Raw genomic sequence first — 21,113 nt, 5'->3', positions numbered from 1 at the left:
TGTGTGAATGGTTCAATTACTCATTTTGTAAGATTTTTAAAATACTTATTTTACTGTGCACTTTTGTAATGTCTGCATCTCCTCCCCATATGAAAATGCAGTATACGCTCGTTAGCGAGATATCCTGTTTTCAGGGTAAAAAGAAGATCATTCCAACAGGGAAATAGAAGTACTGGCGAGCATTCTTTAATAATCTTGCCAGCCCAGAGAATTTAGATCACCTGGCCCTTCATCTTTCTCAGTAAGTAGGCTTGACTTTATTACGAGTGGAGCGCAAATTAACACTAACTGCACTAGAAGTAAGATTTTTGTGCTAGTTCAACTTGTATTATGAGTTTAAGGTAAACCTTTTGCACTCTCACACAAACCCAGTTAGAATATCGCGTGCACATTCACGTATTTCTCCCATGTCAATGGAGACAAAAAAGTTGAAAGTAAACCAACATGAAAATTCCAATGTTCTGCACATAGCAGAATATGTTCTATTTATACATAAATACATATTTCTACATATATCTGATGTTTTTTTAAATAATATATATCTATACCTGTATTTATTGATGATTATATATAAGTATTGATATATACAGGTATCTATAGGAATTTCTGTTTATAAATACATAGAACATATTCTGCTATTTGCAGAACATGCGAATGTGAAATATTTACAGTAAATATATACGGGTAGATTACGAGTTTTATCGGTAATGGCGTGCGATGCTAACGAGCATTTTATTCTCACCGCTCACTTAAGACAGCGCTGGTATTACGGGTTTTTACAAACCCGGCGTTAGCCCCAGAAAAGTGAACGGAGAGCAAAATTTAGCTCCACATCAAACCTCAATACCAGCGCTGCTTACGTTAGCAGTGAGCTGGCAAAACATGCTCGTGCACAATTTCCCCATAGGAATCAATGGGGGAGAGCCGGCTGAAAAAAACCTAACACCTGCAAAAAAGCAGCATAAAGCTCCTAACGCAGCCCCATTGATTCCTATGGGGAAATACATTTTATGTCTACACCTAACACCCTAACATGAACCCTGAGTCTAAACACACCTAATCTTACACTTATTAACCCCTAATCTGCCGCCCCTGACATCGCCGACACCTACCTTATATTATTAACCCCTAATCTGCCGCTCCAAACACCACCGCCACCTACATTATACTTATGAATCCCTAATCTGCTGCCCCCAACATCGTCGACACCTACATTATAGTTATTAACCCCTAATCTGCCACCCCCAATGTTGCCACCACAATATTAAAGTTATTAACCCCTAAACCTAAGTCTAACTCTAACTCATCCTAACTTAAATATAATTTAAATAAATCTAAATAAAATTACTACAATTAACTAAATTATTCCTATTTAAAACTAAATACTTACCTATAAAATAAACCCTAAGATAGCTACAATATAACTAATAGTTACATTGTAACTAGCTTAGGGTTTATTTTTATTTTACAGGCAAGTTTGTATATATATTTTAACTAGGTAGAATAGTTATTAAATAGTTATTAACTATTTAATAGCTACCTAGTTAAAAAAAAGACAAATTTACCTGTAAAATAAAACCTAACCTAAGTTACAATTACACCTAACACTACACTATAATTAAATTAATTCCCTAAATTAACTACAATTAAATAAAATTAAATAAAATTATCTAAAGTACGAAACCCCCCCACTAAATTACAGAAAATAATAAAATAATTACAAGTTTTTTTAAACTAATTACACCTAATCTAATCCCCCTAATAAAATAAAAATAAAAAAAAAATAATAAAAAGCCCTACCCTATACTAAATTACAAATAGCCCTTAAAAGGGCCTTTTGCGGGGCATTGCCCCAAAGTAATCAGCTCTTTTACCTGAAAAAAAAGGACAATACCCCCTCAACATTAAAACCCACCACCCACACACCCAGCCCTACTCTAAAACCCACCCAATCCCCCCTTAATCAAACCTAACACTAACCCCTTGAAGATCACCCTACCTTGAGAAGTCTTCACCCAACCAGGCCGAAGTCCTCAACAAAGCTGGGCGAAGTGGTCCTCCAGACGGGCAGAAGTCTTCATTCAAGCTAGGAAGAAGAGGTCCTCCAGATGGGCAGAAGTCTTCATCCAGGTGGCATCTTCTATCTTCATCCATCCGGCGTGGAGCGGGTCCATCTTCAAGACATCCGACGCAGAGCATCCTCTTCTGTCTTTATCCGACGACTGAATGAAGGTTCCTTTAAATGACGTCATCCAAGATGGCGTCCCTTCAATTCCGATTGGCTGATAGAATTCTATCAGCAAATCGGAATTAAGGTAGAAAAAATCCTATTGGCTGATGCAACCAGACAATAGGATTGAACTTCAATCCTATTGGCTGATTGGAACAGCCAATAGGATTGACCTTGCATTCTATTGGCTGATTGAAACAGCCAATAGAATGCAAGCTCAATCCTATTGGCTGATTGCATCAGCCAATAGGATTTTTTCTACCTTAATTCTGATTGGCTGATAGAATTTTATCAGCCAATCGGAATTGAAGGGACGCCATCTTGGATGACGTCACTTAAAGGAACCTTCATTCAGTCGTCGGATGAAGAAAAAAGAGGATGCTCCGCGTTGGATGTCTTGAAGATGGACCCGCTCCACGCCGGATGGATGAAGATAGAAGATGCCGTCTGGATGAAGACTTCTGCCCGTCTGGAGGACCTCTTCTTCCCGGCTTGGATGACGACTTCTGCCCATCTGGAGGACCACTTCGCCCGGCTTTGTTGAGGACTTCGGCCCGGTTGGGTGAAGACTTCTCAAGGTAGGGTGATATTCAAGGGGTTAGTGTTAGGTTTGATTAAGGGGGGATTGGGTGGGTTTTAGAGTAGCATTGGGTGTGTGGGTGGTGGGTTTTAATGTTGGGGGGTATTGTACTTTTTTTTACAGGTAAAAGAGCTGATTACTTTGGGGCAATGCCCCGCAAAAGGCCCTTTTAAGGGCTATTTGTAATTTAGTATAGCGTAGGGCTTTTTATTATTTTGGGGGGCTTTTTTATTTTATTAGGGCGATTAGATTAGGTGTAATTAGTTTAAAAAACTTGTAATTATTTTATTATTTTCTGTAATTTAGTGTTTTTTTTCGTACTTTAGATAATTGAATTTAATTGTATTTAATTGTAGTTAATTTATGGAATTAATTTAATTATAGTGTAGTGTTAGGTGTAATTGTAACTTAGGTTAGGTTTTATTTTACAGGTAAATTTGTCTTTATTTTAACTAGGTAGCTATTAAATAGTTAATAACTATTTAATAACTATTGTACCTAGTTAAAATAATATACAAAGTTGCCTGTAAAATAAAAATAAACCCTGAGATATATACAATGTAACTATTAGTTATATTGTAGATATCTTAGGGTTTATTTTACAGGTAAGTATTTAGTTTTAAATAGGAGTAATTTAGTTAATTGTAGTTAATTGTAGTTAATTTTATTTTATTCAGCCTCTACCGACAAGAGCTCTTAACTACAGTGCTACAAAGTACACTAACACCCATAAACTACCTATGAACCCCTAAACTGAGCCCCCCCCCCACATTACAAACACTAAAATAAAATTATTTAACCCCTTACACCGCCGCCACCTACATTATACCTATGAACCCCTAATCTGCTGTCCCTAACATCGCAGACACCTACATTATATTTATTAACCCCTAATCTGCCCCCCCAAACGTTGCCGCCACCTAACTACAATTATTAACCCCTAATCTGCCGACCGGACATCGCCACCACTATAATAAATGTAATAACCCCTAAACCGCCGCACTCCGCAAACACTATAAAAATTTATATTAACCCCTAATTTGCCGTCCATAACATTGCAGACACCTAACTACAATTATTAACCCCTAATCTGCCACCCCCAACGTCGCCACTACTATATTAAATTTATTAACCCCTAAACCTAACACTAACCCTAACACCCCCCTAAGTTAAATATAATTTAAATAAAACGAAATAAACTTACTATAATTAAATAAATTATTCCTATTTATAACTAAATACTTACCTGTAAAATAAACCCTAATATAGCTACAATATAACTAATAGTTACATTGTAACTATTTTAGGATTTATATTTATTTTACAGGCAACTTTGTATTTATTTTAACTAGGTACAATGGTTATTAAATAGTTATTAACTATTTAATAAATACCTAGCTAAAATAAATACAAAAGTACCTGTAAAATAAAACCTAACCTAAGTTACAATTACACCTAACACTACACTATAAATTAATTAATTAACTAAATTAAATTAAACTAATCACAATAAAATAAACTAAAGTACAAAAACAAACAAACACTAAATTACAAAAAATAATAAAATAATTACAAGAAGTTTAAACTAATTGCACCTAATCTAATGCCCCTAATAAAATAAAAAAGCCCCCCGAAATAATAAAAATCCTTACCCTATACTAAATTACAAATAGCCCTTAAAAGGGCTTTTTTTGGGGCATTGCCCCAAAGTAATCAGCTATTTTACCTGTAAAAAAAATACAATGCCCCCCAACATTAAAACCCACCACCTACACACCCAACCCTACTCTAAAACCCATTCAATCCCCCCTTAATAAAACCTAACACTAACCCCTTGAAGATCACCCTACCTTGAGACGTCTTCACCCAGCCGGGCCGAAGTCCTCCAAGATGCCGGGCAGAAGTGGTCCTCCAGATGGCCAGAAGTCTTCATCCAGACGGCATCTTCTATCTTCATTCATCTTCAATCCAGTTGACTCGTAGCATCCTCTTCCAACCGAAGAATGAAGGTTCCTTTAAATAATGTCATCCAAGATGGCGTCCCTTCAATTCCGATTGGCTGATAGGATTCTATCAGCCAATCGGAATTAAGGTAGGAAAAATCCTATTGGCTGATGCAATCAACCAATAGAATTGAAGTTCAATCCTATTGGCTGATCCAATCAGCCAATAGAATGTGAGCTCAATTCTATTGGCTGATTGCATTAGCCAATAGGATTTTTCCTACCTTAATTCTGATTGGCTGACAGAATTCTATCAGCCAATCGGAACTGAAGGGACGCCATCTTGGATGACGTCATTTAAAGGAACCTTCATTCTTCGGTTGGACTTCGTTGGAAGAGGATGCTCCGCGTCGGCTGGATTGAAGATGGACCCGCTCCGCACCGGAAGGATGAAGATAGAAGATGCCGCCTGGATGAAGACTTCTGGCCGTCTGGAGGACCTCTTCTGCCCGGATCGGATGAAGACCTGGCCGTCTGGAGGACCACTTCTGCCCGGCTTCTTGGAGTACTTCGGCCCAGCTGGGTGAAGATGTCTCAAGGTAGGGTGATCTTCAAGGGGTTAGTGTTAGGTTTTATTAAGGGGGGATCGGGTGGGTTTTAGAGTAGGGTTGGGTGTGTGGGTGGTGGGTTTTAATGCTGGGGGGGTATTGTATTTTTTATTTACAGGTAAAAGAGCTGATTACTTTGGGGCATTGCCCTGCAAAAAGCCCTTTTAAGGGCTATTTGTAATTTAGTATAGGGTAGGGATTTTTATTATTTTGGGGGGCTTTTTAATTTTATTAGGGGGATTAGAGTAGGTGTAATTAGTTTAAAATTCTTGTAATTATTTTATTATTTTTTGTAATTTAGTGTTTGTTTTTGTTTGTACTTTATTTTATTTTATTGTAATTTGTTTAATTTAATTTAGTTAATTAACTTATTTATAGTGTAGTGTTAGGTGTAATTGTAACTTAGGTTAGGTTTTATTTTACAGGTACTTTTGTATTTATTTTAGCTAGGTAGTTATTAAATAGTTAATAACTATTTAATAACTATTCTACCTAGTTAAAATAAATACAAACTTGCCTGTAAAATAAAAATAAATCCTAAGCTAGCTGCAATGTAACTATTTGTTATATTGTAGCTAGCTTAGGGTTTATTTTATAGGTAAGTATTTAGTTTTAAATAGGAATAATTTATTTAATTGTAGTTATTTTATTTAGATTTATTTAAATTATATTTAAGTTAGGGGGGTTAGGGTTAGACTTAGATTTAGGGGTTAATAACTTTATTATAGTGGTGGCGACGTTGGGGACGGCAGATTAGGGGTTAATAAGTGAAGTTAGGTTGCGGTGACATTGGGGTCGGCAGATTAGGGGTTAATAAATATAATGTAGGTGTCGGCGATGTTAGGGGCAGCAGATTAGGGGTTCATAGGTATAATGTAAGTGGCGGCGGTGTCCGGAGCGGCAGATTAGGGGTTAATAGTATAATGCAGGTGGCGACGATGTTGGGGGTGACAGATTAGGGGTTAATAAGTGTAAGATTAGGGGTGTTTAGACTCGGGGTTCATGTTAGGGTGTTAGGTGTAGACATAACTTTTATTTCCCCTTAGGAATCAATGGGGCTGCGTTAAGAGCTGAACGCTGCTTTTTTGCAAGTGTTAGGTTTTTTTTCAGCCGCCTCAGCGCCATTGTTTCCTATGGGGAAATCGTGCACAAGCACGTTTTAGCCAGCTCACGGCTACCGTAAGCAGCGCTGGTATTGAGGTGAGATGTGGAGCTAAATTTTGCTCAACGCTCACTTTTCTGAGGCAAACGCAGCCTTTCAGAAAACTCGTAATACCAGTGCTGTCTTAAGTGAGCAGTGAGAAAAAAAGGCTCGTTAGCACCGCACACCATTACCGACAAAAACTCGTAATCTAGCCGACAGTTTTTCTTGTTTAACCTCCTGCTTTTCCTGTTATGTTGTATATGTAATCTGAATGGCTTAACTATTTACAATACCTGCTCTTCTCATAGATTCGAATAGCTTCAAAATGTAATCCACAAATATCAGCTGAGGTGCTATACCGGGCATTCCCACACTTATGTATAGGAATAAAAATCACTAACATCAGGGGGTTTATTAAGGGACTTATAGAGGGCTAAAGCCCCAATTGTGGCCCTCTTTTGACTTCTGTATTTTTACTCTGTTGGATTTTTCACTGGGATCAAGCCCCAGATTATGGTTCTAGCAATACCCCTGACTTTCAGCATCCAAAATATTATCTTGTAACATAGTGGCAACATTGTATAAATAGATATGTATTCAAAACATAAAATAAAATGTATGATTTAACTTTAATAGAAATGTTATTTAAGTTGCTTACCTTTTTTCTTTCTTTTCTGCACCCATAATATGCCAATACCCACAATTAGTGAGAGAAAAACTAAAGCAAATGAAAGTATTGACAAAATCAAAGTTCTTCTGTTTGCTGGAAAAGAGAAATACAAAGATTATACATTACTTAGATAACAATCTATATGCAATTTGTTCTTTGTGAACTATCAGTTACAGCTCTGGTTTTGTCACACATTGGGGCCCATTTATCAAGCTCTGAACGGAGCTTGTGAGCCCGTGTTTCTGGCGAGTCTTCAGACTCGCCAGAAACACAAGTTATGGAGCAGTGGTCTAAAGACCGCTGCTCCATAACCCTGTCCGACCTGCTGTGATGAGGCAGACAGGAATCTCCGGAAATCAACCTGATCGGGTTGATTGACACCCCCTGCTGGTGATTGGCCGCGGGTCTGCAGGGGGCGGCGTTGCACCATCAGCTCTTATGAGCTGCTGTTGAAATGCTGAATACGGAGAGCGTATTGCTCTCCGCATTCAGCGAGGTCTTGCGGACCTGATCCGTACTGTCGGATCAGGTCCGCAAGACCTTTGATAAATAGGCCCCATTGACTGAGAAGAATGTTTTAACCTGCATTTTCCACTTGTTCCTCAGTCAGAGAGTATAAATATCACGGATTGTAAAAATAATTATAATAATGTACATTATATTAAAGGGATAGGAAAGTCAAAATTAAATTAGAGCATGTAATTTTAAGACACTTTTAAAATGTCTTTTTTCAAATGTGCTTTGTTCTCTTGGTAGCCATTGTTGATAATTAATTTGCACATATCATACACTAGTGGGAGCAGTATTGTTTTCTATTACTAACAATTTCTATTTTTTTCAGTGTTGTTCTACTAAGAGTATAATAATATACTTTTATTCTCACCTTTCAGTTGAACCACAAGCTTCTCTACAAGAGGTTTGGAGAGCGTTGCATGTTCCACCTCACATGACATCTCCACCTTGTGATGTTCAGTTGTTTGTGTAAATTGGTAGACAGACTCTAGGAATGAACCATTAAATTGTTGGATGGATTTTGGTTTCACAAGAGCTCCATTAAGGTACCAATTTACAGAAATGGATTCTGGATAGAACCCCCATACTTGACAAATTAATGTTGTCTCTTCCTTTTGATGGAGCTGTGTAGATCTCATGTGAATAGAGGGAACCACTGAAATATAATACATACATGATTAAGTCACTCATATACTTAAAGGGACACTCAATCAAAATTAAACTTGCATCATTCAGATAGAGCAGCAATTTTAAACAACTTTCCAATTTATTTCCATTAACAAAATGTGCAGTCTTTTTATATTTACACTTTTTGAGTCACCAGCTCCTACTGAGCATGTGCAAGAATAAGTGTGTATACATTTGTGAATTGCTGATGGCTGTCACATGGTACGTGTATGCATTTGTGATTGGCTGATGGCTGTCACATGGTACAAGGGGAGTGGAAAAAAACATAACTTTTAAATTGTCAGAAAAAAAATCTACTACTCATTTGAAGTTCAGACTAAGTGCTATTGCATTGTCTTGTTATCTTGCATTTGTTGATTATGTAAATCTACTGTGTTGACTGGTCCTTTAATAATGTCTTTGTTATCCGGACTAATAGAATTTATCTTGTATATACCATGTTTAATTAAAGGGATATGAAATCCAAATTCTTTCTTTCATGATTCAGATAGATCAAATTATTTTAAACAACTTTCTAATTTACTTTTAGTATAATATGTCTTTGTTCTCTTGGTATCTTTTGTTGAAAAGCAGGGACATAAACATAGTAGCCGTCCCATTTCTGGAGCACTATATGGCAGCAATTTTGCAATAATTCATTTGCAAGAGCACTGGATGGCAGCACTATTTCCTGTTATGTGGTGCTCCTGACGGCTACCTAGGTATCTCTTCAACAAAGAATATCATGGGAACAAAGCAAAGAAACAACAAAACATAAACAACTATTGCTTTTGAAAACAGACATATTTCAGTGCTGTGGCATTTTAAACAATATTTTCAACAATCTCTTTTTCCCAACCTATTTTCTTGGCCTTTGGTAGTGTGTAGTAATATCTGGAGTAACTGAGCTTTCTTTAAAGTAAAAGACTGAGGTAAAACAGCATTTATAAAGTAAAATACTGAGGTAAAACAGCATTTATAAAGTAAAATACTGAGGTAAAACAGCATTTATAAAGTAAAATACTGAGGTAAAACAGCATTTATAAAGTAAAATACTGAGGTAAAACAGCATTTATAAAGTTAAATACTGAGGTAAAACAGCATTTATAAAGTAAAATACTGAGGTAAAACAGCATTTATAAAGTAAAACACTGAGGTAAAACAGCATTTATAACCTCCAGCGCTAATATGCTCTGCTCTCATGCGTCATTTGGAGACAGATGTCCTGTTATTTAAATGGCACTGTCTTTACAATCTCATATGGAGTTAAAGCTTGAGAGAAACTAAAATGATCTACAGATAATGACAACTTCAGAGACATCTGTCACTGGGTCATCTACACAAGGATGTTATTGTTTTTACAAAGAGCACTACAGTTTTTGGTACAAAGGGATTGTAAATAAACTATATGGGGCATATTTATCAAAGTGCGAGTGGACATTATATGATGTAGCGTATCATGTCGCTGCACATCGATAAATGCCGATAGCATACAACATTTATCATTGCACAAGCAGTTCACCAGAACTGCTTGTGCAATACCGCCTCCAGTAGATTCGTGGCCAATCGGCCGCTAGCAGGGGGTGTTAATGAACCCTTAGAGCAGGCGGACAAGTTATGGAGCAGCGGCCTCTAGATTGCTACTTCATAACTTCTGTTTCCGGCGAACCTGAGGGGCTCGCCAGAAACACAGCCCTCCCATTTGGAGCTTGATAATTCGGCCCCATAATCTGAAATTAAAAATGGCCACTGAGTTAATAATGTTATGTTAGCCCCACCGGAGAGGTAAAATTTGTTATTGCAGGATATCGAGGCATCCTGCAATAACCGGAAAGCAGCTGGAAGCGATCAGGATCACTTCCAGCTGCTTTCCAAACCGAGGACGTACGCCATACGTCCTCAGGCGTTAACTGTATTTTTTCTGAGGACGTATGGCGTACGTCCTCGGTCATTAAGGGGTTAAAAAAAAACTAGAAATTTGACTGTGAAATAATAGCAGTCAGTTTCCTTCACACGTGTGCGTTTCAGTGCCTGCCTGCCAGGGCACAGTGTCACCCCAGTGCCACCACTCATATCTGGTGTAACAGTAGTGTAGATTTGAAAAAAAAAAAAAACACTTTTTTGACTGTGAAATAATAGCAGTCAGTTTCCTTCACACGTGTGCATTTCAGTGCCTGCCTGCCAGGGCACAGTGTCACTCCAGTGACACCACTCATATCTGTTGTAACAGTAGTGTACATTTAAAAAAAAAATACAATTTTGACTGTAATAGATTGAATAGCAGTTAGTTGTCTGCAGGCGTGTGTGTCAGGCCTACAGCGTCTACTCTGCCAACTTCTGCCAGTGCACAGTGCCACTCATATCTGTTGTCACAGTAGCTTGCACGCATAGTACCACTAATCGGAAAAAAAATGACAGGCAGAGGCAGGCCACCCCGCAGGGGCCATCGTGTTCGTGGTGCTGTGATTCCCTTTGGCCCTAGAATAATGCAGTGCGGTGCGTTAAATGGGGAGTTTGGTCTGTCACTGTGAAGCGGGCGTAACCCTTACACTACCTGATCGATACAACATCATACCTGATGTTTTAAAGCACGTTATTCCAAACAATTTAGGAATGTTAGGTGATTTATGCCCTTCATGGATTAAAACCAGACTCTGCATCAACTATGTAATTTTCCATGGGAGTTTTGCCATGGATCCCCCTCCGGCATGCCACAGTCCAGGTGTTAGTACCCTTGAAACAACTTTTCCATCACTATTGTGGCCAGAAAGAGTCCCTGTGGGTTTTAAAATTCGCCTGCCTATTGAAGTCTATGGTGGTTGGCCCCGTTCGCCTGTTCACGAACATTTGCGGAAGTTGTTCGCGAACACAAAATTTTAGGTTCGCGACATCACTACCCACCAGCAATACTTAGCTGAACACGGCTGGTGATTGTTGCTAACACAACCATTATTGACTCAGTGGCCGTTTTTAATTTCAGATTATGGGGTCGAATTATCAAGCTCCAAATGGGAGGGCTGTGTTTCTGGTGAGCCCCTCAGGCTCGCCAGAAACAGAAGTTATGAAGTAGCAATCTAGAGACCGCTGCTCCATAACTTGTCCGCCTGCTCTGAGGCTGCGGACAGAAATCAACCAATTGAATACTATCGGGTTCATTGACACCCCCTGCTAGCGGCTGATTGGCCACGAATCTGCAGGGGGTGGTATTGCACAAGCAGTTCTGGTGAACTGCTTGTGCAATGATAAATGCCGTATGCTGTCGGCATTTATCGATGTGCAGCGACATGATACGCTACATCTTATAATGTCCACTCGCACTTTGATAAATATGCCCCTAATAGTTTATTTCCAATCCCTTCATACCAAGAACTGTAGTGCTCCTTGTAAAAACAATAACATCCTTGTGTAGATGACCCAGTGACAGATGTCTCTGCAGTTGTCATTATCTGTAGATCATTTTAGTTTCTCTCAAGCTTTAACTCCATATGAGATTTTTAAGACAGTGCCATTGAAATAACAGGACATCTGTCTCCAAATGACGCATGAGAGCAGAGCATATTAGCGCTGGAGGTTATAAATGCTGTTTTACCTCAGTATTTTACTTTATAAATGCTGTTTTACCTCAGTATTTTACTTTATAAATGCTGTTTTACCTCAGTATTTTACTTTATAAATGCTGTTTTACCTCAGTATTTTACTTTATAAATGCTGTTTTACCTCAGTATTTTACTTTATAAATGCTGTTTTACCTCAGTATTTTACTTTATAAATGCTGTTTTACCTCAGTATTTTACTTTATAAATGCTGTTTTACCTCAGTATTTTACTTTATAAATGCTGTTTTACCTCAGTATTTTACTTTATAAATGCTGTTTTACCTCAGTATTTTACTTTATAAATGCTGTTTTACCTCAGTATTTTACTTTAAAGAAAGCTCAGTTACTCCAGATATTACTACACACTACCAAAGGCCAAGAATATAGGTTGGGAAAAAGAGATTGTTGAAAATATAGCACTGAAATATGTCTGTTTTCAAAAGCAATAGTTGTTTATGTTTTGTTGTTTCATGATATTCTTTGTTGAAGAGATACCTAGGTAGCCGTCAGGAGCACCACATAACAGGAAAGAGTGCTGCCATCCAGTGCTCTTGCAAATGAATTATTGCAAAATTGCTGCCATATGGTGCTCCAGAAATGGGCCGGCTACTACGTTTATGTCCCTGCTTTTCAACAAAAGATACCCGGGGCCAGGGGGTGTCAATCAACCCGATCGTACTTGATCGGGTTGAATTCCGGCGATTCCTGTCCGCCTCATCGTAGCAGGTGGACAGGGTTATGGAGCAGTGGTCTTTAGACCGCTGCTTCATAACTAGTGTTTCTGGCAAGCCTGCAGACTCGCCAGAAACACGGGCCCTCAAGCTCTGTACGGAGCTATATAACTAGGCCCCCTTGTGTTTACTTTTATACACTTTGTCATGTAAAATTATACATTGTCAATTAAAGACTTCAATAAAGTTGAAAAATTTAAAAAAAAATAAAAAAATAAAATAATTACACTCCAAGCCATAGAAATTGTTGGCATTTAGTTCTCTACAAGAAATAGTGCAATAATAAAATTATCTAATAGGTTAATGCATTTTGCTATTGCTCCTTTATGTTTCACAACTGAGCACTTAGTTTTATAGTGCTGTGCTGTGGGATTTATGGTTTCTTATAAATTATATAAATTATAATACACAGTATATATATATATACATATTTGCATGGTAATCTCAGACAACAAGTAATATTATTACCTCCATAGACAAGTTGAAAATCTTTCTGAAGAGGTTTCTGGAGAGATGCATGTAGGACCCTGATTGAGTAGGTCTGATTTTCATTTTCCTTGGTGGGTGTGATTATGACAGAGCTGTTCACTGAGTACGTCCCATCAGAATTTCTCTGGGGTGTGTAATAAATTACAGATTTCAGAACCTCTTGGTCTCTGAGCCATTTAATATCAATATCAATGGGGTAGAAGCCGGTGATTGTGCAGTTTAAAACATTCTCATTCTTCTTTGCAACAAGATTGTTTGTGATTATGATCTTTGGGATAGCTGTAGGAAATAAAAGTAACAATTTGTACTTTATATAAAATTCTTTAGGTCGCAAATTACCAATTATAATTATTTACTAAGCACCTTAAAAGGACAGTAGAGTCAAAAGTAAACTTCCATTATTCAGATAGAGCATGCGATTTTCCAGTTTATTTTTATTATCTAGTTTGCTTTGTTCTCTTGGTAACCTTTTTAAAAAGGCATACATAGGTAGGCAGCAATACACTACTAGGAGCAGCAATACACTACTAGGAGCTAGCTAGCGTCTTGTGACTGGCTTACCAGGCTCACCCAGGCCCTGATGATCAAAAGTGCTGATGATCAGTGCCGGGTGCTCCCCTACTAACTTCACTCTCCTCTGTGAGATGCTCTATACCAGAGTGCCTCATTACTTTTTATTGGGAGGCAGCTATCACCTTTCTGGTACTTTCAGGTTTCACCCTTTTTGTTAGAGAATTCACTTAGTTCTGCCCCTGTGAATTCTGCACTATAATTTCATTTCAAGGGGTAGATTTATCAAGCAGCGGAAGCTGCTTTCTACGCCCAAGGTTTCCAGCCCGTCTAAGAACGCTGTTCCTTAACTTGTCCGCCACCTTTTAGGTGGCAAACTGCAATTATCCAGATCCGATACAATCAAGATGATTGACACCCCTGTTAGCAGCCGATTGGCCATGAATGTTAATGTGCAGGGGGCAGCAATGCACAAGCATTTCACAAGAAATGCTTATGCAATGATAAATGCTGACAGTGTATGCTGCATTTACCGAAGTCGGGCGGACATGCTTCGCTACAGCAAATTATGTCCGCCCGCCATTTGATAAATTATTTGGCATTTAGTTCTCTACAAGAAATAGAACAATAACATAATTATCTAATATGTTAATGCATTTCGCTATTGCTGCTTTATGTCTCTCACAACTGAGAAGTTTGTTTTTCACTCTATGTCAGACACATAACCATTTCAGTCATATACAGATCAGTATTAACACCTTATGTGAGACACATATTAAGAAATACTGTGCAATGCACTTTTTTACTCAAATACAGAGTAATATTATCTCTCTGATAGACACATACAAATCTGAATACATGCCTATACATTGCATTTCATATTACCCTTAACTCCATGGTACATCATGTACCCCCCACAGAGGCACTTGTTGGGCAGAAGGCATTGCACTGACATACTTTTTAAAGAAAGAGTTGCAAGAGTAGAAAACTAGATGATCAGGGAACAGGTATGATCAACACAATAACCTTTTATTTAGAAAAAAAACTTTCTAATGTCAATTCTTAGAAAATAAACAATTGTGTATTCAGTCAAAGCTGTGTTTACCATCAGACTAATACATTTATTTATTTAGGGGAAACATTTTTATTCCAACTGTTATTTAGAAAATGTTAAAAAGGTATTCATTTTCCGCTATATAAAAGTCCTGCAAACACAAGATTATTCATGACATATTTTACAACATATGCATAGGTAACAATGGTATATTTAAATACACCTTAGTGAAACCAATCTCTCATTTGGTACATGGGCCATTATATTGTATCTCTGCTTTCATCTTTGCACATTTTATAGCCCCCAACGAGCAGAGGTTCACAGTTTTTTGTCGTCCTGCAGCTCCGGTCTTGATACAATATTGTTGGTCTTTGTTATTAGGGGACTTATACAGCAAAATGCAGCTACATTGTGCTCCAGCTGAACAAACCTCCCAGTCGTAACAAGGCTCCTTCGTTACACTACTTATAGACAGGTTTAACCGGTCTTGCACCCATGCAAGGTTAATGTCCCCACAAGGCCCATTATTCAAGCAATCAAGCTGTATTACTCTCAGGCACTTTTCAGCCAAGAACTGACGACAAGACATTGTGAGGTAATTGTCCAAAATTGTATCAAAAATGCACATTTCTTCAGTGTAATGATGATAATCCTCTTCTGGAGACATACAGAGACATTCGGAACCCACTTGTGTTTCCCCAAGGCTGCAATTCCTTGAAATATATACATGGGTCAAAAGTCTCTAAATACGTAGAAAAAGTCTTTAAGAGGTTGCATTGCTTTGTCACTACACAGGGAAATCCTTTCACTAAATCCAGAATTGGAGACAACTCATAATCAACAATTATAGGATTTTCTTCAGTTGATGCTACCCAGTTTGTATAGGCAGTCTGTCCTGGACATGCTCCTTCTTTTTTCCATGCCAAAGCTGCTGCATATTCTGCCCTTCCACCTTCCACAAAATATATGGATTTCTCTGATGATTGCAAAAATGAACCTTCATGCTGCTCAGACATTTTGTTATATTCACATCTATGGTTAACTTCAAAATATGGAAAAATGAGAACATTTTTAATTGTTTCTGTTCGTGAACATTGCATCAATTCCGTTTATGTTAAACCTGAACTTTTCAGATTCTCCGAACTGTATTGGTAAAGAGGGTCGTATGAGCCTCCCAGTTTACCTCTACTTATGTAATGGGTTCCAAAGTTTTCCAATATTCTGCTATACAGAGGGTAGTTATATTCCAATGGCAGATGGTTCAGAGTCTTTAAGAAGACATCAGAAATCCAAAGATCTTTCTGTTTCATTGTGAAATTTGAAACTGAGATCAATTGATTGACTCTAATAAAATTTAAATTCTTTTTGTAGGATGCTTGCACAGCTTCTCTGTAAGATGAAGATGAGGCAGTTCTTGTGTTAGCAAATCCACCAAACAAAAATGGAATTCCATCTATACCCCATGAATCGCCAAAAGACATTGGAAGAAAATTTGTCTGCCCACTGAAGTTTATCAGACTATTATAGTATGAGGATGTTACATCATTTGTTTCATTTTTCATCTCAAAATCCACGCTTTCAACATTTGCTGGCTGCCGATACAATTTTCTGTTTGACCCTGTACTAATTCCTAAAATTGTTACACATTTTCCTCCAAAGAAAGAATTATCAAGGACTTCCCCTCGGCTCTCACCAGATAGGAAATTAACCCCATTGCCCATCAGCAGAATTCCAGGTATGCTCTCAAAGCTTTGTTTGCACAAACTCTTTTTTCCTACTACACCTTTCATCTGAATTATCACTGCAGTCATTGTCTCCATTACACTGGAGGTTTTTCGATATGCAGCGACCTGAGTCACACTTGAATTTTGCATAGCAATCTTCTTGCTCAATATTACAAATCTTTGTAGGAACACATAACCTGGAATCAACTAACGATTCTACACATTCCTCATCCCCATACTGAGAAGGGAGAACCAATTCTCGAACACGGAATTGTTTTTTGAGACAGGGATCACAGTGAGACCATGGTCCATAATCACCAAGTAGGCAATTTATTAGGCATACATTTTCATAGCAGGATCGAGACTCATATTTCGTGCAAACTTGGTCGCATAAATATTTTCTATAGTAATTATCATAAACTACATACTGTGATCGGCTTTGAGTGCCATGGTTGCATGTTTTAGAGCAGGCAGACCACTGAGCCCAAGGATAATGTTCACAAAAACAAGATAATGCCATTCCAAAAACAGAATTTATAAGAATGAGTGAAAAATAAGCACTGTAGTAATCCATACATGAAGATGTCTTTAGTGATGTGGATCAACAGCAGGCACTTTCTGTTTATTATCTGTAGCTCCTAGGTTCTTTTGCACATGTTTTCACAATGGTTTTCCATTCTTCTGAATTTATGCACACATATTCAAATAGGTACTGCAAGCTGAGCTTGTAACCAGTGGATTTCTTGGAGAAAGGCAACTTAAACCTTGTTTTACCTAAGATTGTTCAATTGGATGCGTCTCTTAGTAGGGATGTTTAGTCCCTGGCCTTCATCTCACTCTAACCCATATTGATGAGCCCCCTCTGCTGCACGTCCTCACCGTGCCTCATGATAATTCCTTTTTATGCCATTACTTCATTTACTGTAACCCCTTAATAACATTACATTCCCTGCTCTCAGATCTTCTAAATTAGATTAAATGCCTCTGCTAGACATATATATCATCGAATAATCTAATCAATTTCTCACATCTTTAGTTTCCTTCACTGGCTTCCAGTATCCAAGAAAACAAATTCAAGTTAAATATTCTCATAAACTACAGATCCCTCATTAATTTAGCTCTGCTTTAGATATCTGCTGTACATTGCAAATATTAATTCTCCCATAGTCTATGTATCTAATAAATGTATCCTTCGATGTTTGCTACAAGAACCCCTCTAATTTATGGAACTACTTCCATTCATGAAACTGTACCTCTTAAGAAAAGCATATAATATGGTCCCTTCAAATGAAAAAAAGAGAATAAAAGGACATGAAACCTATTTTTTTCTTCCTTTCAGTATTTAGATGCAATTCTAAACAACTTTCCAATTTACTTCTATTATCTAATTTGCTTCATTCTCTTGATGTCCTTTGTTGAAAACATATCTAAATAGGCTCAGTAGCTGCTGATTGGTGGCTGTACATAGATGCATTGTGTGATTGACTTACCCATGTGTGTTGTTATTTCTTCAACAAAGGATATCTAAAGATTAAAGCAAATTAGTTAATAGAAGTAAATTGGAATGTTGTTTAAAATTGTATTCTCTTTCTGAATCACGGACAAAGAATTATGGGTTTCATGTCCCTTTAAGTTCCATATCTATAATAAGTTGTATCACACCCTCCCTTCTTGCTTACATCACCCCAATAAACCTCTTAGATTTTAAGTTCCCAGCGGAAAAAGGAGTTTGGACTTTTAACTATTTGTTAGTTAATGTATCTATAAATTTGTGCTCATGTTGTATTATCCCTTTATAGTGCTGTGCTGTGGGATTTATGGGGTCTAATAAATTATCAGATAGATTACGAGTTGAGCGTTATGAGTCAAATAGCAGTGTTGTGGCCCTTAACGCATCATTTTCCCTAATGCAGCCATTACAAGTCTTGTTGGTATAGCTGTACTGCAAGCCTTTTAGCCTGTAATGCAACGTCAATACTGCACTCGTAAAAATTACGTTTTTTAATGGGATTCCCATAGCGCTGGTATTAAGAGTTTTGCGTTCTGGCTAAAAAGCGAGCGTTACAGCCTAAAATGACAAGATCCATGAGGCCATCTAAAGTCAGTAGTTATGAGTTTTACGCTACAAATATCTAACAAAAAATCATAACTAAAGTGTTAAAAAGTACACTAACACCCATAAACTACCTATTAACCCCTAAACCGAGGCCCTCCCACATGGCAAACTATAATAAATGTATTAACCCCTAATCTGCCGCTCCCGACATCACCGCCACTAATAAAATGTATTAACCCCTATTCCGCCGCTCCCCGACATCGTCACCACTATGCTAAAGTTATTAACCCCTAAACCGCAACCCTCCCACATCAAAAACACTATTTAAATATTATTAACCCCTAATCTGTCGTCCGCCCACATTACCCCCACTATACTAAAGTTATTAAGCCCTAAACCGCTGCCACTATAATAAACCTATTAACCCCTAAACTGCAAGCCCCACCACAACGAAATATACTAAACTAAACTATTAACCCCTAAACCGAAAGCCCCCCACATCAAAATAAACTAAATTAACGATTCACCCCTAAACCTAATGCCCCCCTAACTTTATATTAAAATTAAAATTTCCCTATCTTAAATTAAATTAAAACTTACCTGTCAAATTAAAAACACTAAGTTTAAACTATCAATTAAACTAATATAATTATTAAACTAAAATTAAACTAACTACAATTTAAATAAAACTAAACTACACATTAAAAAAATCCTGACACTATAAAAATTACAAAGTAGCTAATTACAAAAACAAAAAAATACTAAGTTATAAAAAACACTAAATTACGGAAAATAACAAACAAAATTATTCAAAATAAAAAAGAATTACACCTAATCTAATATCCCTATCAAAATAAAAAAGCCCACCCAAAATAAAAAAAACCTAGCCTACAATAAACTACCAATGGCCCTTAAAAAGGCCTTTTGTGGGTCATTGCCCCAAAGATATCAGCTCTTTTAACTAAAAAAAAAAACACAAAGACCCCCCCAACAGTAAAACCCACCACCCAACCAACCCCCCAAAATAAAAAACCTAATTCTAAAAAAACCTAAGCTACTCATTGCCCTAAAAAAGGGAACTTGTATAAGTATTGCCCTTAAAAGGGCATTTAGCTCTTTTACTGCCCAAACCCTAAACTAAAAAAAAACACCCCAAAAAACCTTAAAAAAAGCCTAAAACTAACCCCGACGATCCAGTTACAGTTCTTTAAGTCCCGCTTGAACGATCTTCATCCCGGAGTTGAAGTCCTCATCCCAGCGGCAATAAGTATTCATCCAGGCAGCCTCTTCAATCTTCATCCAGGCGGCATCTTCTATCTTGATCCTGGAGGCACAGAGCAGGTCCATCCTGAAGACATCCGGCACGGAGCATCCTCTTCATACGGTCGCCGCCGTACACTGAATCTTCAATGCAAGGGACGCGATTCAAGATGGCGTCCCTTGTATTCCTATTGGCTGAAAATTTTGAATCAGCCAATAGGAATTAGGGCTGCTAAAATCCTATTGGCTATTCAAATCAGCCAATCGGATTTAAGCAGCTCTCATTCTATAAAATCATACTTTTGCATCAGCAAGGCCACTCTCAAAACAAACTGGAAACTCAAGATGTGGTATTCAAGCTGTTACAAATACATTTAAAGAATCAGAAGAGGTCAAGGACAAAAAAAGGTCTGGAATAATCAAAATCTGATGAGAAGTTTCTCAGAGTTTCTCTTTGAGAGACCGAAAGGAGTCCAGCAAGAACCTGGCTCAGCATCTGGCAACTTCATCAGGATGACAATTTGACCCTTCTACAGTCCGAAGAAGCTTGATCATGAATGGTCTTTGTGGAAGGGTAGCAGCCAAGAAACCACTTTTTTCGGTAGGGGAACATGGTGAAAAGGCTAAGATATGCTAAAGCTCACAAGGATTGGAATGAAGATCAGTGGAAAAGTATACTGTAGTGACAAATCCAAGTTTGACATTTTTGGGTCCAATTGTCAACAATATGTGTAAAGAAGAGTTGGAGAAGGATGGAAGAATGAGTGCTTGCGGCCTTCAGTGAAAAATGGTGATTTGGGGCTGCATTTCTGCCAGTGGTGCGATATTGTCCCAATTGATGGGATCATGAATGCGGAAAAGTACACACAGGTTTTAATTCATCATTCTATTCCTTCTGGAAAGTGCCTGATTGGGAATGGTTTTATTTTCAGCATGATAACGTTCCCAAGTACACTGCTAATGCTGGTTAGAATATCGTGTTCATGTATTACCCCATAGAAGTAAATGGAGAAAAAAGTTGAAAAAACACCCCACTCTCCCGCAAAACCGATCGCATATTCTCATTTTAGCTACCCGGACATGAAAATATGAATATTTAACATTCAAACGTTCTGTACATAAGAGAATCTGTTCTTAATATTCTAAAATAAATATTTCTACATATCTACATATCTGATGGTTATTTGGTACAATAAATAGCTATACCTATGTACAGTATATACAGTATATGACTATATATAGGTATGGATATATACAGATATTTATATGGGAATATCTATTTATAAATACATAGAACATATTCTGCTATGTGCAGAACATTGGAATGTGAAATATTTACA

General features: G+C 37.6%; 1 protein-coding gene across 1 annotated transcript in view; it reads right to left on the bottom strand.

Moving 5' to 3' along the window:
• The window catches only part of LOC128641652 (tyrosine-protein phosphatase non-receptor type substrate 1-like), a 44,984-nt gene that overhangs the window by 9,287 nt on the left and 14,584 nt on the right, over window positions 1–21,113 (bottom strand). The window contains exons 3-4 of the mRNA XM_053694186.1: window positions 13,149–13,448; window positions 8,059–8,343 (exon numbers count right to left, since the gene is read on the bottom strand). Coding sequence (XP_053550161.1) covers window positions 8,059–8,343; window positions 13,149–13,448 — 585 coding nt within the window. The remainder of the gene's footprint in view (window positions 1–8,058; window positions 8,344–13,148; window positions 13,449–21,113) is intronic.

This window comes from Bombina bombina, chromosome 11 (genome assembly GCF_027579735.1).
Source record: "Bombina bombina isolate aBomBom1 chromosome 11, aBomBom1.pri, whole genome shotgun sequence".
NCBI classification, from domain to species: Eukaryota; Metazoa; Chordata; class Amphibia; order Anura; family Bombinatoridae; genus Bombina; species Bombina bombina.
This window is presented reverse-complemented; position numbering and strand designations above follow the sequence as displayed.